The 27,097-nt window shown below is 43.5% G+C and overlaps 1 protein-coding gene across 2 annotated transcripts in view; it reads left to right on the forward strand.

Annotated features, from left to right (window-relative positions):
- The window catches only part of RSPRY1 (ring finger and SPRY domain containing 1), a 242,018-nt gene that overhangs the window by 200,656 nt on the left and 14,265 nt on the right, over positions 1 to 27,097 (forward strand). For both annotated transcript variants that reach the window (XM_078771686.1, XM_078771685.1), the window contains 2 exons: positions 7,864 to 7,966; positions 10,630 to 10,782. In XM_078771686.1, the coding sequence (XP_078627812.1) occupies positions 7,864 to 7,966; positions 10,630 to 10,782 (256 nt within the window). The remainder of the gene's footprint in view (positions 1 to 7,863; positions 7,967 to 10,629; positions 10,783 to 27,097) is intronic.

The following is a 27,097-nucleotide window of genomic DNA, read 5'->3' on the forward strand; positions in this document are numbered from 1 at the left end:
GTGAGTTAGTTGTGACAGGTGAGCGAGGATGTACACCTGGGATGGAAGGATGCACACCTGGAATGGTAGAGCGTGAGTGGGAATGCACGCTGGAGTTGGTGGTGAGGCACGTGGTTGGGTGTGCGAATGAGGGCACACCTGTGATTGTCACAGAGGAGGTGACCGAGGAGGGGGCGCGAAGCGGTGTATTGGTGAGGTGTGCGAGCAACGAATGTGTGCCAAAGTGTTCGGTGGTCAGGTGTGTGACCAAGTCTGTGAGTGGAATGAGAGTACCTGGGTGTGTAAGGAAAGGTACGACGAGGAGCATGGAGACGGCTGGATGTGTGAGCAAGGAACGGGCTGCGGGGTGTAAGCGTCCAGGTGAAGCATCGACGTTAGACGGGGTAGAGTTTAGAACGACTTATAGCCGAATCGGGCCCTCGGTGCGTGCTGGGCCTCGCTTTGAACGGCCGCGTCCGTGCTCCACTAGGCGGAGCGGGCAGCTGGATAGAAAGGGTCGTCATGGCGACCACTTTTTGGTGAGACGTGCCGGCAGGTCGAGAGCGGGACATTGGATGGCTCCGTGCCGAGATGGTGCGTGGGATCTCGGCACGGGTGAGCCCCCGTCCCTGCACCGAATGCCGGACGCACCCAGCCGCTGGCACAGAACAACCAGCATTCATGGCTTGGCTTTACGAAGCCGGGCTTTGGACAGGAATTGGCGCACCGAGAGGTATTAGTGAGTCGACTGGGTGATGAGGTTAGTGTTTTGGACCCAAAATTAGAGAAAAACAAAATTTGATGATTGGCAAGGGATTGGCAGTAGTGATTGGCAGATGATGGGCAGTGATTGGCAAATTTTTAATTTGTTGAAATTTGATGTGCAAAATTGGTAGTGAGCGATGGGCCCGGTGGGTAAGAGTGGCATCCCTGCCACCCTTCCCATAGTGGGGCAAAGGAGCAATAGTTTATGGGGTGTATGGCAGTGAAAACTAGCCCGGGTGGGTTAGAATATTGTGTGTAGGGATCTAGCGAAGATGACATTAGGTGACGATAAGTTTAGTTAGTGACTGATACCTGTAGTGGGGAAGCAGGTAGATTAGTATGGATGATAATGACGTGGGAGCGCAATAGTTTAAAGGGACGACTGGGAAGCGCAAGTTTCAGAAGGGAGTAGTTAGCTGAGATGATGCCGTGTGTGTGAGAATTGAACAGGTGTGATTGCACAGGTGTGCAACTGGACAGGTGTGTGGAGCAGTGTATGAGTAGTAAGTGTTGTGGATCAGCGCGAATGCGCTTGGGGAGAGAAGGGTGCAGGTGGCACCAGGTGTGAGAGCACAGGTGTGCAGGTACAGGTGTGTGGAGAGAGTTGGAGTAAGTGGTACGGAGTGGTGTGCATGGTGCGAAGGTGTGGATGGCGGAAGAGTGGACCCCTTTCACGAGTACCCGGGGCGGGTAGTGTAAGTGTTAGGTAGAGGGTACAGGTAAATTGTGGTTGGATATTGGCATTTGTGGTGCGGTGGCAGAATGGTGTTGTGAATGGGTGCATTAGTGTTGTGGAAATGGCTGGGCGTGTAGCCTGTTAGTGTGTGTAGTTGGTTGGGCACTCCACCACTGTGAGGATGTCGGCCAGGTGAGGCCGCAGGGGGGCTCTGGGAGCCGTTAGTTGTGAGTGGGTGCCTGAGGATCCCGGGTGTGGATCGGGCAGCCCAGTGCCAGAGAGGGCACCGAGTGGGGAGAGCGCCAGAGGGCCTGCCCCAGTTAGTTAGGTTAGGGTGAGGAGCTAGGTAAGCTCGGGTGGCAACTGCAGTGGTGGAGGTGTGCAGGTGGGTAGACCCGCTGGGAGAGGTACACGCCACAGCCCGGAAATTGTGCGAGGGCACCGGGAGATGAATCGGGGGAGTGAGACCCCAAATTGAAAAGCACCACAGTTTGGCCAATGGGAATTGGTTTTTAGAACCCATAGTGTAAGAGGGCCAATGGTTTGGCCGGAGAAAGACCCCGGGTAGTGTAAAGTTGTTAAAGTCACTTAGGAAATAGTTAGGATTGATGAACCTGTCGCACCATACGCAGCCACTTACCTGTGGTGATGATGATGACTCCACACCTGTGTTTTCTTTGTTCTGTGCAGGAAATGAGAATTGCTGTGAGGATTTGTGAGACGCATCACGACGTGGATGAGACATTGGGGTGATTCCATCTCTCCCTCCTTAGGAGGGACTGATGATGAATTGGTGATGGCAAATTATGATGTTGAGTTGGAGATGGCAAATTTTGATGAAAGTTGAAAATGGCAAATTTGATTGGTTAGGAGGGAGAGAAGACGAATTTGGTTTATGGGAGGAACGGGGAAGACAGTAGGGATGTTTGTTGATTTGTAAAGTAGATGTTTATGGGTAGTGTAGTGTTGTGTTGTGTGGATACAGTAAGGGGTAAGGGAGGGGCCATGTAGGTTACCTGGTGGGGGGGGGGGGCGTACGATAGGAACGTACCTGTCTCACCTGGTTCCCATGTGCCCCCAGTGTGCATCATCTTACATTGCGTGCACTTTTGCGCCCTTACCACCTTACTCACTTGTCTTTTCTTTTGTCTCCCGCCTCCGAGGATCTGGCTTTGGGGTAGAGAGAGAGGAGAGAGAGGTGCTGGCTACGCAGTTGTGGGCCTGCACTTTCGCTGCTTGCTGCTTGGATCGATACACCATATGGACCGCAATGTTTGTGGCCACCCACCATGGACCGCAGCTCTTTTGCGGCCAAGCACCACCCGTGGATGGACCTATGGGTCAACGTGGCACCTATGCCATGCAGGTGAACCACTTTTAGTTGACACCACTGAAGGCCACAATATAGAAATGGACGCGGTTGGCGCCTTTCTTTATTTTTTGAAAGAGGCAAGAAGGCCAAGTGCACCACACGAAGGCAAGACCAGCGGCAGAACATCGGCCGGCTGCGACACCACCGGTGATTTGTAGACACTTTATTGGTGCACCGGATGGTGCTCACTGTGTGATGGGGTGGTGCTTGATGCTTGGAAGGGGTGCTCTGCACATTATTAAAGGCCGTAGGCCACAGAGCACTCGTGGGTTGGTGTATCGATGCTAGCATGCGTGCTCTCTCTATGCATAACATCTGCATGTGTTCCTCCAAAAACAGGTCCTGGATCGTAGTGTAAATATCAGCGTAGTCTTGTGTAAATAATGCTCCCTACCGGCTGTATGTTTAGTTTGAGGATTCTTTCCGGATTCGGTTATCCTGTGGGTGTGTTTCTGTGAGGAGAAGGGTGCAACGTCGCAGGGGGACATATTTACTCATTTGTGAATATCTGTAAAACTGTCGCACTCAGGGTAGAGTTAATAGTAGAGGGAACTACATTGCGTGCCACACTAAAGTAGGTAAAAATTTATCGGGTCGGGACGCCCCGAGGGTAGAGAAGGGTGCAATGTTGCGAATATGGAATTTGGCCTCCATATCCGCTTGTAAATATTCCCCTATTTCCCCAATACTCCCCAACTATCCCCAATCCCCCATTCCCTAGTCCCATTGTCTGTAAACAACAATCAGTAGAGCCGACCTTCCCCTTTTTCCCCCATTAAATGTCGTGCCCAGGTCCACCGCATCACACGTAGACAACTTTCGGACATCTTGCTAGTTATTCTTAGTCTATGTCAGTTAAGGACTCGTTTCCATTAATTATGACTCTTCGTTGCACCAGAATGTGATTATATGGCACCAGTAGTGAGTTTAGGACCTTTCCCATACCTCCTTCCATCTTCTTCCCCAAACAACAACTACAACAACAACTACAACTACAACTACAACAACAATTACAACAACAACGACGCTGCGCGGGGGGAGTGTGCGTCATCACACCGGCTCGGTTAGCCGCCATTGACAATGCGCGCCGGACCATGCGCTCCACGGGGTTACCACGAAGGGGCTCCTTGTCAGTCCCCCGTCAAGGGCGGAGCCGGTAACCCCCCCCGCACGCACCCAATGAGAGGCGACGTGCCGATTCCATCTGGGGCGGAGCTAACGAGCCGAGGGCGTGTCACTCCCCGCCGGATATACGCAGCCACTCGCCGGATGTGACGTGAGATGCGCCCCCAGCTTGAGACGACAAGACGCCACCTCGAGCGCTGTGAAACCTCCTGCATCTACTGGACCGTACAGTACCCTGTCCTTGAGCCAAGGTGCACCTGGAGCCATCGATCCTGCCTTTCCTAGCCATCAAACCCCGTGTGAGTCAGCCTTTTGTCCCGTTTATCTGTCGTCTGTTGGGGTTAATATAAGATTGTGTCTAAGTGCTTGTCTTTCTATGCTGTACCTCTCGTCCTTGTAATCTAACCTTCCGTAACAATATAACCTCCTCCGGAGGGCTTGAGAACTGAACCCTGGGTGTCGTGTCATTTTAATCCCAGCCGGGTGTCCTTTTCCTTTATTGACCTAGCGCAGCGCGATTAGTCAACGTTCGGGTATAATCGGGTAACTTGTGCAGACGTGGTCATACCAAAACCGCTCGGTAAATAACATCTAAGCCACGTCTGTAACAATATATATCTATATATATATCTATATATATATATCTATATATATATCTATATATATATCTATATATATATATATAGATATATATATAGATATATATATATATATATATATATATATATATAGATATATATAGATATAGATATATATAGATAGATATATATATATATAGATATATATAGATATATATAGATATATATAGATATATATATAGATATATACACACTCCCGGTCAAAAGTTTCAGAACACTTCAATTTTTCCAGTTTTATTGAAATTTACGCAGTTTAATGTCTCAATGTACTCTGAAATTAAGCAAAGAACAAATAAACAATTGGAGATTTTAAAAAAGAAATCATAGAATCATTTTGTTTAACAAAATTTAATTTAAATTTTTGACAGCAAAAAAGCCACCTTTTGCAGATTTTTTTTTTTTTTTTTTTTTTTTTTTTTTTTGTATACAAGATCGAGGCTCGTGAAAGAGCGAACATTAATCACACAGAAAGACAAACCGACACATAAAACATATAACATCGGGAGCGGTAGACAAGATGGGGAGAGAGGGGGAAGGACACAAACACAACATTTGAGAGCAGGGACCGAGAGACGTAACCGCCAAACACACTCGTGGCATTCTTTCTACAATGGAAATCAAATATTGTTCGGGAAGTTCTTCCCAACACTGTTGCAGAAGTTCCCACAAATGTGTTGCACTTGTAGGTTGCTTTGCTTTCACCGTTCTGTCCAGTTCATCCCAAACCAGCTCGATGGGGTTTAAGTCTGGAGACTGTGCTGGCCATTCCATGATTTGAAGCCTACTGTCTTGTTCTTTTCCTCGAAGGTAGTTTTGACATAGCATTTGACGACAGACGACATGTGACGACAGACACGCCTTTTATTGTGAGGCAGTTGCAGGAGAAGTACATGGAGAAGAGGAAGAAGTTGTTTCTTGGGTTTGTTGATCTGGAGAAAGCATTCGATAGGGTTCCACGTGAAGTAGTGACATGGGCATTGAGGAAGTTAGGAGTGGAGGAATGGTTGATCAGAGTCGTGATGGCAATGTACAAAAGAGCGCGCACAGCTGTAAAGACGAAGGACGGGAACAGTGGTGAGTTTGAGGTGAAGGTGGGAGGGTTTACCGTGGTAGTTGTTGTATGCAGATGATCTGGTGTTGATTGCAGAAAGTATGGTTGGACTGAAGGAGAACATGAACAAGTGGAAGGAATGTATGGAGACAAAAAGTCTGAAGGTGAATATCGGAAAGACGAAGGTGATGGCAAGTGGTAAAGCATGTGGTGAGGTGGAAAACTGGGAAGTGGCCGTGTGCAGGAAGGGTGTCGGAGTGAATTCCATTCAATGTACAATGTGCGCTGAGTGGGTTCATCAAAAACGTAGTGGTTTGAGAGGGTCATTAACCAGTGTGGCAGCTACATTCAAGTGTAAGGTGTGCTCAGAGGGAGCTGCAGATGGAGGAAAGGTTGAGTTGGATCTTGGAGACTGCGTGAAGTTGGAAGGTGTGAAAACATTTTATTACCTAGGAGACATGCTGAATGGAGAAGGTGGATCAGTCTCGGCAACGGTTGCTCGAGTGAGATGTGCATGGAAGAAGTTTCGGGAACTGAGTGGCGTGCTGACGAGGAGGGGAGTGTCGTTGAATTTGAAGGGAAAGGTGTATGCTGCATGTGTGAGAAGTGTTATGATTTATGGTATCGAGACATGGTTAATGAACGTCGAGCAGCAACGAAGGCTGGAAAGGGTGGAAATGCGAATGTTTTGGTGGATGTGTGGAGTATCGTTGAGAGAGAGGAACACAAATGATGAATTGTGAAAGATTATGGGAATAGAGCCTGTGATGGATGCTGTGAAGAGAAACAGTTTGAGATGGTTTGGTTATGTGTTGTGGAAGGATGAAAGTGACTGGTTGAGAAGAGTGATGGAAATGAATGTAGAAGGAAGTAGAGGACGGGGAAGACCGAGAAAGACTTGGCTAAAGATGGTTGAAGAAGAAATGTGGGCAAGGGGGTTATCAAGGGGAGATGCAGAAAATAGGGCAAAATGGAGAAGATTGTCATGGGGACCGCAAGGCTAACCCCCGCTCTTGCAGGGAAAATGGCCTTAAAATGCCTGTTGTTGTTGTTGTTGTTTTGACATAGCCTGGAGGTGTGTTTAGGGTCAATATCTTGCTGTCGGATGTACCCCTGACCAACTCGGTGTATACCAGAGGATATTGCATGGCTCTGCAAAATGCTGTGGTAGCCCTTTTGGTTCAGGGTGCCAGTCACTCTGTGCAAGGCGCCGACTCTGGATCCAGAAAAATAGCCCCAGACCATCACGCTTCCTCCTCCATGTTTGACAGTTCGTGTCACACACTGAGGAAACATCCTTTCACCTCCTCGATGGCGTACAAAAACCCTCCGTGATGAACCAAAGATTTCATATTTTGATTCATCGGTCCATAAGACCTTCTTCCAGTCTTCAGTAGTCCACTAGCGGTGCTTCATGGCCCAGACAAGCCTCTTTTTCTTATTTTGCCATCTTAGCAATGGCTTTCTTGCTGCCACTCCACCTGTCAAACCTGCAGCTCGAAGTCTTCTCTTCACAGTTGAAATTGAGACTTGGTTACTTCGACCAGTGTTAAGCTGTGCTTGAAGCTGTTTTCCTGTGAGCCGCCTATCACGCAAGCTGATGACTCTCAGAAACTTGTCTTCTGATTCTGTTGTGGCTTTGGATCTGCCAGACCTCTTCCTGTCAGTTTCCTCCAGTTTCCAATATACTACTTCCTGCAGTGCAATATTGTCCAAATAATGCTTCAGAGGGTGTCATAACAGTCTGTTCCAATACTGCTTTTATACAGACAGGGGGTTTGTCATTAAACAATCAGCAGAGGTTGGGACACCTGTAGGAATTGTTTGCATCAACTTTCAAGGCTTAATTTACTTACATTGCTGCAAGCAGCTGTAAGTTGTTAACCCATTACTTGTTCCCTGAAGAAGGCCTTTTTTTTTTTTACAATATAACTGTGCAATTTACATTATTTTCCCGTTTTTGTTAACCTAAACTTCTTCTTTTTTTTTTTTTACCTCGAGCAGTTTACTGCTTACCTTTGTACCATTTCAGGTTATTCACTGGACTTGAATTGCTTAAAATTCAATAAAAACTGGAAAAATTGAAGTGTTCTAAAACTTTTGACCGGTTGTGTATATTATATATAATGTTTTTGTTCAAAGGTGTTGCATTGTGGGTTTTCTCCCAAGTGTATATGTTGACTTGCTCAAATTACTTGACATTACTCTTGCGAAATTCATTTTGCCATAATTTTTTTGCTGTGGCATTTCTTTTCAGGAGACACAGTGGGATTCCTCCTGGACCTCAACAAGAAGGTGATGATGTTCTACTTGAATGGTCGCTCCTTACCTCCAGAAAAGCAGGTCTTCTCTTCGGCTACGTAGGTTGCACTTTCTCTTCGATTCAAAATTCTATATCGTGTGGATGTGGCAATTTTATTTCATTTCTTCCCTCACAAATCTCTTTAGCCATCACTAATCATGTTGCATTTCCTCTGGGAGTTCATTATGATAGTAATGGAACAGAACAATCAAACAGAGGTGAAACAGGCTACAATGATGTAACTTTGGAGTCGATCAGATTCTTTCATTTTAGAATGTTTGGTTGGTCCTGTTTCATTCCATGTTAAATATAACTGATGGTGTAATTTTTTTTTTTTATTTATCCATATCTAATTTCACCTTTTGTTCGGGCCTTTTTTTGTGTTCCCATCTGAGAACATTGGTCAGGATGTCGGGATCTAAAAAAAATTAAAATAACCACCTTTAGAGGCCATTTTTCCCCGCAAAGCGGGGGTTGGCCTTTTTCGGGAACCGTGGTTGTTGTTGTTTCTTGGGTCCCCTTTTTGAAGCAATGTTTTGCGGCCGGATGCCCTTCCTGACGCCAACCCTTTTTGCCGCCTTTAACGACAAACAGGGAATTACCAGTGAACTGGTACTCAATTAGCCGACCTCGAAAGGATGACAGGCTGAGTCAACCCCCCTGGCGTTAATTCAGCGATCGACCGGGATTCTAACCCAGGATCCTAGGATCCTAAGCCGGCACCCTAGCCGCTAGCCCAACACCAGGGTCGGGATACAGGCTTCAAATCGCATATAGAGCACTGTGCTGCACTAATGCCGCCATTCAAACCTCAATATCCGGCCACAACATGCTCTTGTTTTCAAAACATATCACGAGCAACTTCCTGAGCAATTAGCGGCACCATTATATTACACCTCATCTTTGGTCTGCAACACCGCTAATTGCTCAGGAAGTGCGAGGGAGGTTTTTTGCTATGCACACAATTTGACGGTTCTCCCACCACTTCCTGTCCTGGCATACGTGCCATGAGAGTCTTGTTGTAGGCCAAGAAGTTGTAAGACAATACACTGGTGCACGTGCTGTGGAGAATTATTGTGTATCGGAAAGCCGGGCAATAATTGCTGGTTTGAATGGTACCACAAAGTAGAGCGATAAACTCAAAAAATAAGAAAGTAAGATAGTCTATGATTCAAAATATCATCTATTTGTAATTACAAGGCTAGAAAAACATTTTTACAGCCAGAAAACTGAAATGAAACAAATTTCAACTCTTCAGTGTTTTTTCACCAGAGAACCCAGGATGAGTAAAATGAAAAATGAAAAAATTTCGAATTATGCTTACTCAGTTTCCAACACCACTGCAATGCATATTGTTAATTTTAGTTGTTGGGCCACCCCTCCCCCCCCCCCCACCCCCCCTTCCCCTGTGGCAGCGGTGGATGGGGTTTTGCAATTTGTGTGTGTGTGTGTGTGTGTGTGTGTGTGTGTGCACCACAACCTTTTGTCGTTAAATTTTCGACAAAGCTTTATTATGAGAATATGGAGAAGACAAATTAATAATTGGGTCAAAAGGTCAAAGGTCAACATTAAAAATCTGTCAATTTTCATGCAATTGACCTGAAATTTTAATAATTTGCATATTGGGTCACTGAAATGGTTCACTAATCAAAAGCTAGAAGCTGGTTTTGATCTAAACCACCCCCCCCCCCCCCCCCCCCCCCAAAAAACAAGGTTTAAGGTCATGGTTGCATAAAATTGGCAGTTTTCATCCGATTGACTTCAACTTTGAGCAGGGTTTACATATTGGTGCAATGAAGCGTATTGCTTATGAGGTCAAAAGATCAAGGTCGCTTAAAATCGTCAGTTTCTTTTTTTAAATTTCTTGTTGGGTGTTTTCATTCCGAATACAAATTGGACACGGATGGGTTTTGCATTTTCAGATGCATTCTAGTTTCAACTTTTTTTATTGAAGAACATTATGATTTGTAATACTGACGACCACTAAGTGGTGCAATATGATACACATTTACTTTGAGAGAATTGGGGTCTCCTCCCCACCCTGAACCCCTTCCCCCAATTTTGCTACCCAGACAGAAACCATACTTGGGGCACCCTCAGAAACTGCATGAAACATGAAAACAACATGAAAGATTTGGTTGGATTTGGTTCAGTAGTTTTTTAGATTTTGAAGCATATATAAACAAACAAACAAATAAACAAATATATAAATATACAATTTCACTTATCGTATAGATATATTCCCTTCATTTGATGCGCATAGTCGACCTTGTACAAAAATCAGAAGCAGAAGAAGAACATGAGGAAACTCTAACTTTACATCAATTACAAGGACATGAGTCGAAGATAGACAAATCAACACGGTGTTTATAAAATTTAACCTGGAATCCTCGAAGGAAGGGCTAAGTATTCAGATAGAAACATCAAACGGGCAAACCTAAAGAAGAAATTTAAACTGCACCACCTACTCCACAGAAGAAATTTCAAATACAATGCAGTGATCTTTATGTTTGTGATGAGGGAGAATACATTCTGCTTATCATGACCAATGACATCAGATTTTTTGGTTCTTTTTTGTTGTCATAGATTGTGTTGTCGTACACCAGATTTCACATCTGGTCAGTGTGGCTGGCTAACACTTCGAATTTATATTTCTTTGGTCACTGTGTTTATATTATACTTTTATTTATGACATGCACTCTCCCTTATTCCTCGCCCCAGCTCGGGATTTTTCGCTGCTGCCAGCTTTATGTCCTTTCAGCAGTGTGAGTTCAACTTTGGGGCTAAACCATTCCGCTTCCCTCCGCAGCTCAAGTTCAACACTTTCAACGACCATGCGTCACTAGCGAATGAAGAGAAGATCATCCTTCCCAGGTTTAATGTCCGTGTCGGGCACCCGTGGCTTCCCTTTCGCATGCCTGCAGCTTCTCCTTTCGCACACCCGCAGCTTCTCCTTTCGCGATTCCGCAGCTTCCCCTTTCGCGCTCCCGCGGCTTCCCCTTTCGTGCTCCCGCGGCTTCCCCTTTCACATGCTCGCGGCTTCCCCTTTCTCACGCTCGCGGCTTCCCCTTTCTCACGCTCGCGGCGTCCCCTTTCTCACGCTCGCGGCTTCCCCTTTCTCACGCTCGCGGGTTCCCCTTTCTCACGCTCGCGGCTTCCCCTTTCTCACGCTCGCGGCTTCTCCTTTCTCACGCTCGTGGCTTCACCTTTCAGGTGCTCACGACTTCCAGGATTGGGCACCCACGACTTCCAGGTGTGGGTGCCCATGGCTTCCCATTTATTACTTTAATGACACTAAGACTTTATTATCATTAACCGAGAAACCAATGCATTCTGGATATAAATCGAGATATAAATCCTGCCTTCCTCCTCTTCTCCAGCCTTTTTTTTTTTTTTTTTTTTTGTATACTGAATCGAGGCTCGTGAATTACTTTTATCCTCACTTCATCCTCGTTTTCAACTTTCTGTCATTAACAAAACTTGTCAAACCAAAATATTTGGATTGTAATCTAAATAACTTTAGCCATTTTCTTTCTTTTCCTCCCCACTTTCTTCCTCACCTTCCTGAATTTCTTTTTCACCTTCCTCTTCTCCTTAATTCTTACTTTCCTCACCAGCAAACCAGCCAATCATTCAGCCCCATTGATTTTATCCCATTAGATATCAAACATGTATTCGTCAGGATTTCTCGGCACCCTCTGATCGGAAATCAATTTCTTTATAATGCAGAAGTAGCCATATTTGTTTTAAACGCCCAAAATGCGTTATATCTCGTCACCCTTAGAGCCTGGCTGTGTGTGTGTGTGTGTGTGTGTGTGTGTGTGTGTGTGTGTGTGTGTGTGTGTGTGTGTGTGTGTGTGTGTGTGTGTGTGTGTGTGTGTGTGTGTGTGTGTGTGTGTGTGTATATACCGGTCAAAAGTTTTAGAACACCTCAATTTTTCCAGTTTTTATTGAAATTTACGCAATTTAATGTCTCAATGTACTCTGAAATTAAGCAAAGAACAAATAAACAATTGGAGATAAAAAAGAAATCATAGAATCATTTTGTTTAATAAAATTTTATTTAAATTTTTGACTCGTCAAAGTCGCCACCTTTTGCAGATATAACCGCCGAACACACTCGTGGAATTCTTTCTACAATGGAAATCAAATATTGTTCGGGAAGTTCTTCCCAACACTGTTGCAGAAGTTCCCACAAATGTGTTGCACTTGTAGGTTCCTTTGCTTTCACCCTTCTGTCCAGTTCATCCCCAAACCAGCTCGATGGGGTTTAAGTCTGGAGACTGTGCTGGCCATTCCATGATTTGAAGCCTACCGTCTTGTTCTTTTCCTCGAAGGTAGTTTTGACATAGCCTGGAGGTGTGTTTAGGGTCATTATCTTGCTGTAGGATGAACCCCTGGCCAACTAGGCGTATACCGCAGGGTATTGCATGGCGCTGCAAAATGCTGTGGTAGCCCTTTTGGTTCAGGGTGCCAGTCACTCTGTGCAAGTCGCCGACTGGATCCAGCAAAAGAGCCCCAGACCATCACGCTTCCTCCTCCATGTTTGACAGTTGGTGTCGCACACTGAGGAACCATCCTTTCGCCTACTCGATGGCGTACAAAAATCCTGCGTGATGAACCAAAGATTTCAAATTTTGATTCATCGGTCCATAAGACCTTCTTCCACTCTTCAGTACTCCACTGGCGGTGCTTCTTGGCCCAGGCAACCTCTTTTTCTTATTTTGTCATCTTAGCAATGGCTTTCTTACTGCCACTCCACCTGTCAAACCTGCAGCTTGAAGTCTTCCTCCAGTTTCCAATATACTACTTCCTGCAGTGCAATATTGTCCAAATAATGCTTCAGAGGGTGTAATAATAGTCTGTTCCAATATTGCTTTTATACAGACGGGGTTTGTAATCAAGTAATCAGCCGAGGTTGGGACACCTGTAGGAATTGTTTGCATCAACTTTCAAGGCTTAATTTACTTACATTGCTGCAGAACAACTGTAAGTTGTTAACCCATTACTTGTTCCCTGAAGAAGGCCTTTTTTTTACAATATAACTGCAAGTTACATTATTTTCCCGTTTTTGCTAACCTAAACTTTTTTTTTAACCTCTAGCAGTTCACTGCTTACCTTTGTACCATTTCAGGTTATTCACTGGACATTAAACTGCGTAAATTTCAATGAAAATTGGAAAAATTGAGGTGTTCTAAAACTTTTGACCGGTGGTGTATATACATATGTTTGTCAACTCAGGTGGTGTAATACCAGTCTGAAAGTGAAAATTTCCCAATTTCATGCTGGTCTATTTTTAATACAGTCGTGGCCAAAAATGTTGGCACCATTGCACTTTCTTCAAATAATGCACCCTTTCTTCCAGAAAATAGTTGAAATTTAAAAATATTTTGGAATCAACGTATGTATTTCTTTGGTTTACAGTGGAACAAAAAAAAAAAAAAAAAGCTGAAAAAATTTATAAATCTTAGCTTATTCCACACAAAAATCCTAAAATGGCCCGGACAATATTATTGGCACCTTTTAGAAGTTGTTAGAAATAATTAGATTTCAAGCAGGTGATTCTCCTTTACTTTGGAGTTGCAGGTGCCTGCAATATTAAAATTACTCATTCAACCTGTTGGAATGGAGAAAAGGAGACATTCTGCTGTTTTGTGTCACTGCATACCGCAATGAGCATGGAGAAAATGAAAACCAGAGAATTGTCTGAGGAGGTCAGACATAAGATTGTAGCCAAGCATGGCCAATCAAGACTACAAGTCCATCTCCAGAGACCTTGATGTCCTGTGTCCACCGTAAGCAATGTTATCAGGAAGTTTTCTTTCAGGAAGTCATGTGCCCATGGCACTGTAGCCAACCTCCCTGGACGTGGCCGTAAGAGAAAACTTGATCGAAGAATGCAGCGAAGGATTGTTGGAGATTGGAGTGAAGAATGGTGGAGAAAGCACCTCGATCAACTGCCAAACAGAGTCAAGCCTACTTTCAGACACAAGGTACGACAGTTTCAACTCGCACCATCCGTCGCCAACTCAATGAAAGGGAGTTTTATGGTTGGAGACTGAGGAGGACGCTTCTGCTAAAAGAGAGACATAAAGTCCGACTGGAGTTTTCTCGAACACACCTGAAGAAGCCAAAATCCTTCTGGGAGAATGTCCTGTGTACAGATAAGACCAAATTAGAGCTTTGTGGTAAAGCACATCATCTCTATGTTTTCAGAAACCAAAATGAAGCCTTCAAAGAAAAGAACACCTTCCCTACAGTCAAACCTGGAGGAGGTTCAGTGACGTTTTGGGGTTGCTGTGCTGCCTTTGGCACTGGGTGCCTTGAATGTGTGCATGGCATCATGAAATCAGGAGATTACCAAAGCATTTTGGAGCGCAATGTTCAACCCAGTGCCAGAAAACGGGATTTTCGTCGAAGGTCATGGGTCTTGCAGCAGGACAATGACCCTAAAGACACTTCAAAAAGCTCCCAGGAATGGTTCAAGACAAAACGCTGGACTGTTCTGAAGTGGCCAGCAATGAGTGCAGATCTAAATCCCATTGAACACCCGTGGGGAGATCTGAAAACAGCAGTTGGAAGAAGGCACCCTTCAAATCTGGGAGAACTGGAGCAGTTTGCACAAGAAGAGTGGGCCACACTGCCAATGGAGAGGTGTAGGAAGCTCATTCATGGCTACAGGAAGCGCTTGACTGTAGTTATTTTGTCCAAAGGCCGTGGTACCAAATATTAAGTCTAGGGTGTCAATAATTTTGTCAATGCTATTTATTTTTATTTTTTGATTTAATAGGATTTATTAAGTTTTGAATAAAAAACAAAGGTTCTGTAATATTAACAGTGAAATAAAGAATTGTGGAGACCAAATACTTTTGTCAATTTCAACTTATTTTTCTAGAAAATTGTGAGTTATTTGAAAAAGGTGCAAGGTGCCAATATTTTGGCCACAACTGTATATCCAATACTGTACCTTTTTGCACAAGTCGGCTTGGATGCAAAAATTAGTTGTTTTTTTTTACAAGCTTCTTCTTTCCTCTTACTGCTATTTATCTATCATAGATGTACACATGAAAAGAAAATATTTAAGTTCTGGCTGCATTTTTTAGGATCATAGCAATAATTGATAAAATTATTCAGAAACCGTAACGTTTATCAAAATAGACCTATACTGTATATTGGTAAGGTATATATGTTGGACAAATCGCCCGAGACAAATTCAAACGTTTTGTTAATTCATTTTTTAAATCTCATGATGTAGATGTCTGCAATAGCACTGTTTCATGCAAAAAAAAACATATGCCTGGTGTTGGCTTAATGGTTAAATTGACTGTCTTAAAGTCTTAGGGTCTTGAGTTTGAGCCCCCTGTCATGCTGGTGAAATAACAGGTGGGTTGACTCGGCCTGTCATCCTTCCAAGGTCGGCAAAATGATTACAGTACTGCATCAGTGGCATAGTCTAGCTTCCAGAAAAATGATGATAGAGATGCAAATGTTTTCGGTTTTTCCAAGATGGCGCCCATACCACGTGACCTATGACGTCATAATTGTCGTCAAAAAATTATACAGGTGGAGTTGCACCTGGAAATGGTGGAAATTTCCTGTCAATCAGACCAACGGTTGCCGAGAAAATCATATTTATTCTGTGCGGACAAACAGACAGACAAACATACAGACAAACAAACAGACAAACAAACAGACAGACAAACAAACAGACAAACAAACAGACAGACAAACAGACACAAACAGACAGACAAACAAACAGAGAAACAGACCCACAGGCTGCATACAAAACAACAACACCAAAAAAACATGATTACTTTGGAATGGGCTGCTGGCAACACGGACCGGGAGCGTGAATCTTTTCAACAAGCAAGAAACAGCAGTACAAAGCACCACATATGGGTGAACTTGGTCGTAGGCTCCATCACAGAACCATGGGCTCGGCCAATGAGTGCCGCGTGGTGACAGGAACGCGACAATGGAGAGGCAATTGATTGAAAGGAATTATAGACCACCTTTTGTGGAACTTATGTACGACAAGGGTTCTTTGCTGTGTAAAGCATTATGGGAAATATACTGGAAAAGAAGATGACAAGGACTTGCAAGTTCAAATAATTATTATCCCCATGCTTTTAAAAAAAGGGGGGGATAAGTAGCTCTGTCTGTCTGTCATGCTATCTCATAAACGATTGTACAGAAATTCATCAAATTTGGTAGTTATGATCACCACATGGCATAAAGTGCAAGAGCAGTATCATTTTTGGCCTCACCATCTGGGGCCCCGTGGTGAATTCAAAAAGTGAAGTACAAAAAAATGCAATTACGTGCACATTTTTAAACATTTTTTTAAAGACCTTGTATATGCAATCAACATTGGAAATATACAACGATGTTTTTTTTTTGACGATGTTAGGAACCTGTGGTCCCAGGGGTCAAATTTTTTTTTTTTAACGAAATATTTGATATTGGTCTTTCTTGGTCGAACTTTTTGCTATTTCAGTTTGCTTTCGGTGGGAAGCATGAGGATTTGCGATGGCTCGCCATTGGCTTCTCTCTAGTTCTATATTGTATTATCTCTGCAACTGGGAACCAGTATATTTGGCTTTACATGGGAGTTGCATGGGAATGTTTAGGTTGCTGAAAGATCATTTGTGCACAGTTATTCTGTACTTTCTGTAATCTATACAAATCCTATTTCGTGGTTCCATCAAGTAAAGAACTACCTTAATCCAGCCTAGAAAGCACGAGTGGACGAACAATCCTGTATTTGGTTCTGCCAGAGGTAGTCAGAAGAAGCCTTTTGGATGATGATCGAAGAGCTCTTGCTGGAGTGTCCAAATTAATTAAATTAGACAAGATGACTTGAATATGAGGAGAATTTTAAAATCGGTGCATTGTCATATTGAGAGTGAATGGAGAGATTTTAACATTGGAGTAACATGGGTACACTTTTTACTTACAGAATCAAGACAGGCTTTATAATTCTTTTTAATTCCCTTATATCTTTGTCTGGAAATGCAGAAAGGATATTCTTACCATTATCAAGAAGTGAATATACAAAAACGTGGACAAGTGTTTTTCTGTTGTGCATTTATCGAGGTATTTACGTGTATCTCCAGTTCTGCGCAGTGCAAACGAAGCATTCCTGCAAATAGTGTTTACAGGTTGTCGAATTCTGTGATCACTGACAAAAATGACTCCAAGATCATGAGCATGTTCCTGTTGGTTACACTAGGAAAGCATCAGCAGAAATATGCAAAATCTTGAGACCTGCAGATGTGCCGAAGGAGAAATTCATAACTTCTGTCGTAGTGTTATTTAGAGCGAGGAAGTTACTATAATCCACCGGTTAACATTCAGAATGCAACGTTACAGTTTGTCAATCGTTTGGTCTCTCTCAGCAGGTTTCATGGTGATGTAGAGCTGTGTATCATCAGCATAGAACTTACACGGTCCATGTGCCTCTACGATGTCATCAGTGGGGGTGGTGTAGCATACAAATAATACCCGGCCTAAAACAGATCTCTGTTGCAATCCCCACTTGAGCAATACAGAGTCGGATCCCGTTTCTCCCACAGCCACCATTTGCTTTCTTCTCCGAAGGTATGAATTAAAGCAATTTATAGCTAGGCCACAGACTCCAAATCTTTTCTTCAAGCGAGTAAGTAGAAGTGCATGATGAGTCATGCCAAAAGCGGACTTGAGATCAAGGAAGAGTTAGATTGTCAAAACTTCTGGGTCGAGGGTCGATTTCTTCACGACAGGTGTTACAAGGTCAGACTTCAGTGCTGAGGGAAACACACCTGTTGCAAGTGAGTTGTTCAGATTACAGTTAAACTAGACAGTTTAGTTGTGGCTGGCACAAAATAATCAAGACATTTGCTCGTCACCAGGGCAGACAATGGATCAAGTCAACATGTCTTTATTTTGGAGTACTTCATGATCTTCAGTGTTTCTGATGATGAGACTGTGGCTGAAACACTGCCATGTGGTGGTTTAATGAATGTGTCCGATTTGTAACCTTGGAGAGAGTGGATACATTAAATGCGAATCAGAGGCTGCTTATCTTTTCATGCAAAAAGTGTTTTGGGCAAGATCCTGATCTGACGTATAGGAAGACAGATTATATGGTCGTTTATTTATATTCATTTTAGCAAGGACGTTAAATGCCTTATGTCACGGTTGGCGACGTGCTCCTGATGAAGCTCGTTTTTGCTTTCCTTGAGGCTTTGCAATACCTGGAAGACTTGATTATGAAAGGCCTGCTTGTCAATCAATCAATCAATTCGGTTTTATTAGAATAAAAGAAAAAATGTACGTGACTGTCGTCCAAGGACTAATAATGTCAAGTTTACAATATAAATAATTTCACATAGTAACAAATACATTATACAGACAGAAAAAGAAATCAATTATCTATTTGCATTGGTGAATCAATCAAAACAGAAGAAATGCATTTAAAAGGTTGAAATGCTTCGGTCAATATATGAATGTCTATAATTACATTCAAAATATCTCAATATTTGTATTAAATAGCCTACACTGACTTTTAGTATAATATATAACATTACAAAAATTAAATATTCAATCAATTAAAGTATTTCAAATTATGCGTCTTATTTCAGTTATACAGGAAAAATGTATTTACTTTGTGTCAAATAGCACATGCTGTTAATAAAAATTAAAATCTTTGGAGATTATTACAGAAATTCGTAAAATCAACAAAACAAAACAAAATAAATTAATTTAGAAAGTTGAATACATTAATCATGCTCCCCAAATTAGGCATTTTATTTCGGTTATACAGGAAAAATGTATTTACTTTGTGTCAAATAGCACATGCTGTTAATAAAAATTAAAATCTTTGGAGATTATTACAGAAATTCGGAAAATCAACAAAACAAAACAAAATAAATTAATTTAGAAAGTTAAATACATTAATCATGCTCCCCAAATTAGGCATTTTATTTCAGTTATACAGGAAAAATGTATTTACTTTGTGTCAAATAGCACATGCTGTTAATAAAAATTAAAATCTTTGGAGATTATTACAGAAATTCGGAAAATCAACAAAACAAAACAAAATAAATTAATTTAGAAAGTTAAAATACATTAATCATGCTCCCCAAATTATGCATTTTATTTCAATAATACAGGAAAAATGTATTCACTTTGTATTAAACTAGGACGTGCCCGTACGTGGGTGCCCGTACGTGCGTGCAAAAAAACATGCGTGCAAACAACAACAACAAAAAAAAACTTTGAAACCACGCGGCAGTAACGACCACAGAACCCCCCCCCCCCTCTATTTACATGAAATGGTTTGGTCCATTCGCAACGACCACAGAACCCCCCCCTCTATTTACATGAAATGGTTTGGTCCATTCGCAAAGCCAAAGCGAACGGCGAACGGCTAAATCGCCATAGCTCGGTAACTACTTCTCCGATTAATATGAAACCTTGAAAAGGCACATCCTCGGGTCCCCAGCAATATACCTGGCAAGTTTCAAGTATATCGGACCCGTGGTTGTCGAGAAACAGCGGTCACAGACACACAGACACACAGAGATTACTGGAATTATAGATAGACTAGGGCATTGCCCGTACGTGGGTGCCCGTTCCTTGCCCAAAAAAAAAAAAAACGCTACCCGTACGCTCTACCCCGCCCGTACGCCCGTAAACAAAAAATAACAACGCTCTTCGCTTCCGCCCTTCGCTCTGACTGAATTGGGAGAAATAATGCGCATAAGAAATCGAATTACGTACCGTAATGGCGGTCAGCTCGTAACGCGCACACTGTCCGGAAGTTCGCATATCGCATATCTATCTATCTATCTATTAATGCCCATTTATTCAATTATCGCCAACGTATTTTGGCTTTTTGCAATTTAATCGCAAGGAAAAGTAGAAAGAGAAGAGGGAAAAAAAGAAAAGCCTTGCCTTGCTGCAAACAGCTGCTGCAAACAACAACAACATGGAAGGCTGCACTGTCCGGAAGTTGGCATATCGCAGTTACGATTATTTTAGTGTTAATGGCCAATTATTCAATTAGCGCCAACGTATTTTGGCTGTTTGCAATTTAATCGCAAGGAAAAGTAGAAAGAGAAGAGGGGAAAAAAGAAAAGCCTTGCATTAACGCATTAACGCTTGCATTGCATTAACGGTTCGGCACACGTGATAGCTCGCTGCTCTCTGATTGGTTGAAGCGTTTTTTGGACATAGCTCGGTAGGTACTTGTCCGATTAATTACAAACCTTGAAAAGGCACATCCTCGGGTCCCCAGCAATATACCTGGCAAGTTTCAAGTATATCGGACCCGTGGTTGTCGAGAAACAGCGGTCACAGACACACAGACACACAGACAGACACACAGAGATTGCTGGAATTATAGATAGATTACACATGCTGTTAATAAAAATTAACATCTTTGGAGATTATTACAGAAATTCGGAAAATCACAAAACAAAACAAAATAAATTAATTTAGAAAGTTAAAATACATTAATCATGCTCCCCAAATTATGCATTTTATTTCAATAATACAGGAAAAATGTATTCACTTTGTATTAAATTACACATGCTGTTAATAAAAATTAACATCTTTGGAGATTATTACAGAAATTCGGAAAATCAACAAAACAAAACAAAATAAATTAATTTAGAAAGTTAAAATACATTAATCATGCTCCCCAAATTATGCATTTTATTTCAATAATACAGGAAAAATGTATTTACTTTGTATTAAATTACACATGCTGTTAATAAAAGTTGAAAGCTCTCAATTATTGAAGAAATGCAGAAAATCAAAACAAACAGAAAAAATTTCTCATTTAAAAGATTAAAATACATTAATCATGTTTATATGGTCAACTTTAATTTCCTCCATTTCCTTCTAGAGAATGTTTCTCTCACTTCCTCTTTTTCTTCTTCTTTTAACGGCCATTATTAACCCACCTTTCCTTGTGGGGTTGTCCGGGGGAAGATTGGCCCCAGTCTTCACGAACCAGGTCTCTGATGTTCGACGAGCTTGGGTAGGAATTTGGAATTTGGCCATGATGCCGGCATTAGCTCGTCAACTCTTCGCGAAGGACACGACGAGATCTTTACCGTTCACCAACGAATTCTGGCAGACGGGATGGGATGCCCGTTTAACGTCCATCGAAGAGATGGCACACACATTGATGAATCAACCTGCCTGTGAAACACTCGGCCTGACAGTTATTGCTGGATCAGGAATTGCACCCATGCCCATGCCAGACAGTTTTGAGGCGAGTGTGTGTAACTCGAGGCCATCCTGCCAGCCCTTTCTCTCACTTCACTGCTCGGTGGAAATTCATTATACCATGGGGTGGGAATGGGGTCTTAGTTGAATTCCAATGCGAGATGGTTGGCCCATGTTACATTGTTGTAGCAATCAACATAATTGGATTTCTTCAGGATGGCTTCCCTCATGTCTCATGTGGGGCATCTGCTTTATCACCTTTATGGTTATCAAAGTTCACATGTCGGACGGATCTTTCGTATTTTCACAATCTTCTTTGTTGCTACTGGGCAAGACTGCTACAGTAAACAATACTGTAGTGTAGTCTGTAGACCTGCTATGGAGCACAAACATTTTGCTGATAAAGTCCGGTGTACCACTGATAATCAAGAGATTGAGTGTGTGACCTTGAGTGAGCAGATTGAATTGTCAACTGTGTCAAACCACAGCACATCAGTACATAATTCAATGATCTTGTTTCACTTCATGTTGAATTGTCCACATGAATCCTGAAATCGCCACAAATTAATAAATTAGTCGAAAGTAAATTGACCGCGACCACAAATTGTGAAATGCATCAAAAATAAGCAAGTTTGTTTCCATAATTCGGTCTTGGTCGATATGCAGTTATCGACCTCAGAGACCGGTGTGTACCCTGCTTAGAATAGGTACACCGTATCCCTGCGTGTCGTAAGAAGCGACCAAGAGGGTTGGCGTCAGGAAGGGCATCCGGCCATAAAAACATTGCCTCAAAAAGAGAACCATGACAATTACCACTACATATGGGCAGGGTACAGCCCGAAGTGGAGATCGGTTTCTGAGGTTTGGGACATTAGTGTAGCAGCATAGCAAACCTGTTGTGCATTTTGCGATACAAGCACCAAATTTGGCACAAATGTACATTAATATGTTGCGAACATTTTCAGATATTGGGCCACTTGAAATTCCGTAATTTTTTTTTTCAAATTTTTTCAAATTTCGTAATTTCAAATTTTTCGGGTGACACCGTCACAATTTCGGTCTTCGAGGCCGGCCGATATAGTGGGGCGGCTTAGCCCAAATATTCAAAAGAATTGTGCATTTTGTGATACAAGCACCAAATTTGGCACAAATGTACATTAATATGTTGCGAACATTGTGTGGTCAGCAATGAAGACGAGAGTCTGAATTACATGTATGCAAAAGACCTTGTGAACCAGTGAAGCAAATACACGGGTAAGCATGAATTAAATCTAGGGCATGATATAATTTCCATGATGTTTACCTCTACACTCAATGGTGGAAGGAGGTAATGTTTTGATCCCAGCTTGTCTGTATGTCTGTTTGTCTGTTAGTCCACAAAATTCCAGACAAAGCTTGTAGTAGTGGTAGTTGTAGTGGTAGTGGTGATAACAGAAATTGTTATATAGAACTGAACTTATATTATTATTATATGCAGAAAATAACTTCATTTCTATATGCCCTGCAGTGGACAGGTTAATTGGTTTATGCACTGAAGGGGTCACCCTGGTGTGCACTGCTGTGTTCTGCCTCACTGAGTTGTTCAGGTATGATGTACTCAGCACAAGCTTCCGGTCGGCCCGGAGGTGGGGGTGCGGGGCCTGTCACGGAACGTCAAAACAAACGGCCTGCCGGGGCCGCCCAAAAGTCGGGCGTGAGGGGCGCGTCCACTAATGGAACGCCTCTCGCTTCCCAGATCGAGGGCCACGTGGTCAGGAGAACCTCGTCCCTTCCGGTCACACTTTGCCTATCGGCCGGCCTCGAAGACCGAAATTGTGACGGTGTCACCCGAAAAATTTGAAATTACGAAATTTGAAAAAATTTGAAAAAAAAAATTACGGAATTTCAAGTGGCCCAATATCTGAAAATGTTCGCAACATATTAATGTACATTTGTGCCAAATTTGGTGCTTGTATCACAAAATGCACAATTCTTTTGAATATTTGGGCTAACCGCCCCACTACATGGAATGTAGGGACAATGACAGGGAGATCAGGTGAAGTGGTGGAAGTATTGGTCAGAAGAAAAGCGGACATATGTTTTGTGCAAGAGACGAGATGGAAGGGAAGTGGTGTGAGAATGGTGAAGGGTAGGCAGGGACAGAAATACAAGTTTGTGTGGCATGGGTGCCCAGAGGGCATGAATGGTGTTGGTGTCCTGTTTTCTGAGGAGTTTGTAGACAGTGCGGTGAGTGTGACTAGAGTGAGTGATAGGTTGATGATGGTGAAAATGATGATTGGAAAGTTCTTGGTGAACGTCATCTCGGGATATGCTCCGCAGGTTGGTCGGAGCGATGAAGAGAAGGACAAGTTCTGGTGTGCGATAGAGAAGCTGATGGAAAACGTGAAAGATGAGGAAGTTGTTGTGGTAGGAGGAGACCTAAATGGACATGTGGGAAGTGTGAAGAATCAGCTCTTCGTTTGCAAAAGAAGTCCACAATAGCCTGGAATGGCGCAGCTTTATTAAAGAACCAACTTATACGGATCCGGAGGAGACCGACGTCTACAGCAATCTACAGCAAGAACATGCCAAGTCAAGCCTTCCTGAAAACACATTGATTCCCAGTCCATTTATATAGGGACACGTTTTATCAGGAAATCTCCGAGGGAACAAACAACACTGGGAGAGGTTCCTCCCACCGTTATCATTCGGGGGAGTCAGCCCGTCCTTATCAATTGTTTTTCTGGGCTCCGAGAAAACAGAACTGTAACTCACAAAGAGAAGAGTGTATGCTTAGCCAAACAAACCCATATATTTTATGGGTTTGTGTACATGAGTAATCCAAAGCATGTTTATACAGAGTCATGCGTTTGCTGAGATTAAAACAAAATATATATAGTTAACGATAGGTTCATGTCATTCTACTTGCATTACGCAAAAAAACAAGCGCATGTGGGCGTGGTTTTACGACCAGCCTCGAAAAAAGCACACGTATACAATCTGTTCAGCATGACCTCATTTTGAGCTTTTCCTCATCCAAAACTAAAACGAAGCAAAAACCCTTTATTTACTTTATGAAATAGCATTTTTAGACATCATATAAATCATAACACATTAACACCCAACGTCTATAACTGAACTTTAGGCAATAACAAATCTACTACTTGACATTCCTTCCTCTTGTCTCGTCGAGACAAAGTATCTTAAGAGACAACGTGCCACATCGGGCTTTATTGAAAAATAATTGTGTAATGCGGGTATTGAAAAAATAATTGTGTAATGCGGGTATCTCCCAAGGGCATATCGTGCGCCCAAAGCGCCTCGCCCGTGCATTTGGCGAACGTGTCGTGTGGTGCGTGCTCGGAGCCTGAGGGCTCAAAACATGAAAGTTCATTAACGTTTCGGATCCACAACGAAGACGTCTGGTCCAGATGAGGTTCTGCTCCGCCAGAGGGTGCATCACTTCCCCTGCGGAACTGGCTCCCCCCACCCTTTGCAGACGCAGTCCTTGCAGATCTTCGAAGTTAATCAACGGTCATGCCCATGAGGTCCCTCACGTGTTGCTGTTCTGGGGAATACAAAATGTCGTCAGTATCTTGTGTCTCAATTTCCTGGTCAGGGTACAGAGCGTAAAAATCCGAATCCGAATCACTTGAAGCAAAGAGATCCGCAACATGTGGATCAAAGAGATCCGAAACATTTGGATCAAAGAGATCCGAAACATTTGAAGAAAAGAGAGGGACTTCCTTTATGTCAAAGTCTCCCATGGGCGCCTGGTCGGCTTGCGGGTCTAGGACATCCGCGTCGGGTCCCTCAACCGCCAGACCCAGTGTCGCAATCAGATCCATAGTTGGGTCGGAAGGGGGCGTGCAGCTGTCAGCTTGTAATACATAAGCAGCGTTAGCCAGTACACGCAAGGGGTTTATAGCACAAGTATCACAGTCATCACATACACCGTTACAGGCAGCAGCCAGTTCCCACATGGGATCCACACAAGTATCACAGTTGCCACAAAATTCAATGCAATTTTCTGGAGCGCTGGTCGCAACTGCCTTGTTGAAGGACCCGTTCAGGTCGACGGCCTCTGTGGTCAGAGCCATAGTTGTTGTCGGCGGCTTCTTCACTTTCCATCCTGTAAAATACTTTCTCATATAGAGGAGGACTAGAGATTTCATTAGTGCCCCCCAAATTACTACCCCGATTATCACAGCCAGTGCGGTCAATAACCACTTCACTATGGTGCCCGTCCATCCCTGGAACCAGTCAGTGAGCCAGCTAAATGTATAAGAATTTTCGCGCGCGATCCGATCGATCGTCAGGGCGTGGCTAGTTTCCCTTAGTCTCACTTCTGCATCACCATTGTACGCATGTGAATTACCGTGTCCAATAGTATGTCATGAGCCGTAGCGGTGTCGTTTGCCACCTTTTCTAGGGCCAAAGCCAATTTGTCTATCCGGAAACTATCCATGACTGTGCCCGCTCCTGGGAAGAAGAAACCAAACACCTTTTCCCATAGACTCCCGTGTAGTTTAGTGGTTCCATCTTCGTTCATGACTGACCTCTTATAACGCCTGTCCAAGGACTTTGGGTCTAGCTCATCCAGTATCTCAACGTCAGGAAGGACTGAACCCAGATAACATGTGCCCCCCCAATTATTTGGTAAATAGGGGTAAGCCTTGTCGCCGCATATAAACATTGTCCCATGGGGTGGGACCAGGTGGGTGGATAAGCACTGGAGTCCCTTTACCACCCCATTAATCCTACTAACCCCCCTAGAGAATGTTATAGCCGTTATGTTGTGGTTGTGTTTATCTTGCAGTACTATTCGTAATGTAATCCCCGAGCTCCCTTGTCCCAGCTTCCCGGGGAGAGTGTAGGCGCATTCTGATTCTCCCATACGCAAGTGGCCGGAACCCTGGAGGCAGACCCTCCCTTTCTGTGGTTTGACCCAGACGGGGGCAGGCCTCTCGGCCACATGGGCAATCATTGACGGGCGATAATTAAATTGTCGATTGCAACTCTTGCCGTTGTCAACCCCTTCTCTTTCCAGCGTGGTGACTAAACATGGGGGATCGATAGGTTGTGAGCAGAGGTCATTGAGGGACAAGGGTAGCACTATCATGTGTATTCCTGTGGTGCCTGCTTGGGGAAAGTGCATGCACGACCAGCAGTGTGTCCTATTTTGAATTGTTGCCACTTCCCTGGCCACTTTCCAATATGTGTTTTCACCCTTCTTTGGGGCCTTATTCTGGGGTTGTGGCGTGAGTATGTATTCGATGCATGGTATGTAGTTCTTTTTGCCACCGGCCGCGCCAGGGGTCCAGACGCTGCACCGGACCTGCATAGTCATGCCTTTCTCTAGGCGCGTGCGTGTTTGTAGCTTAAAATCAGGGGTTCCCCATTTGTATCCTGGTTGGGCCAAGGTCTTAATGCTAGCTTGCCCGTCTTCCCGGAACTCTCGTTGCTTTTGTAGTACCATGCCAACGCGTCCAGGCCCTGCCGACAGTGCTAGCCATTTTATGTTCACCCAATTTGTGTGCAGGGCTTTCTGTTCGAAACATGGTAGTGATACTCTTTGTCCCCATGTTACGGTGAGGTGTCGGGTTTCGTTTTCGCATCTATTGGAATCGGAGTTTCCCCTAGCTGCTGTCGCTATCAATAGTATTGTACCTATGATTAGGCCCATCCTTACTGTGTTCTGGGGGTGTGGTGTCTGGTGCTTGTATGGCCAACTTACAGTGCGTGGCGTGGATCCACGAAGTCTTGCCCTTGCAAAAGACTGCCGTTGGTGTAGTCAGCAACACCTGGACTGGTCCCTTCCACCTTGGTTCCAAGGCGTTCTTGCAGGTGAAGTGCTCCACGAACACCTGGTCTTTTTCCTCTGGTGGAACACCTGATCCACAAGTCTCCTGGGAGCGCCTGGTCTACAGGTCTCCAATTTCCTAATCCACTTTTTTCCAAGTGGATCCAATTTTATTCAATATTCAATTTT

This window comes from Myxine glutinosa, chromosome 2 (assembly GCF_964187855.1).
Source record: "Myxine glutinosa chromosome 2, kmMyxGlut1.1, whole genome shotgun sequence".
In the NCBI taxonomy this organism is placed as follows: domain Eukaryota; kingdom Metazoa; phylum Chordata; class Myxini; order Myxiniformes; family Myxinidae; genus Myxine; species Myxine glutinosa.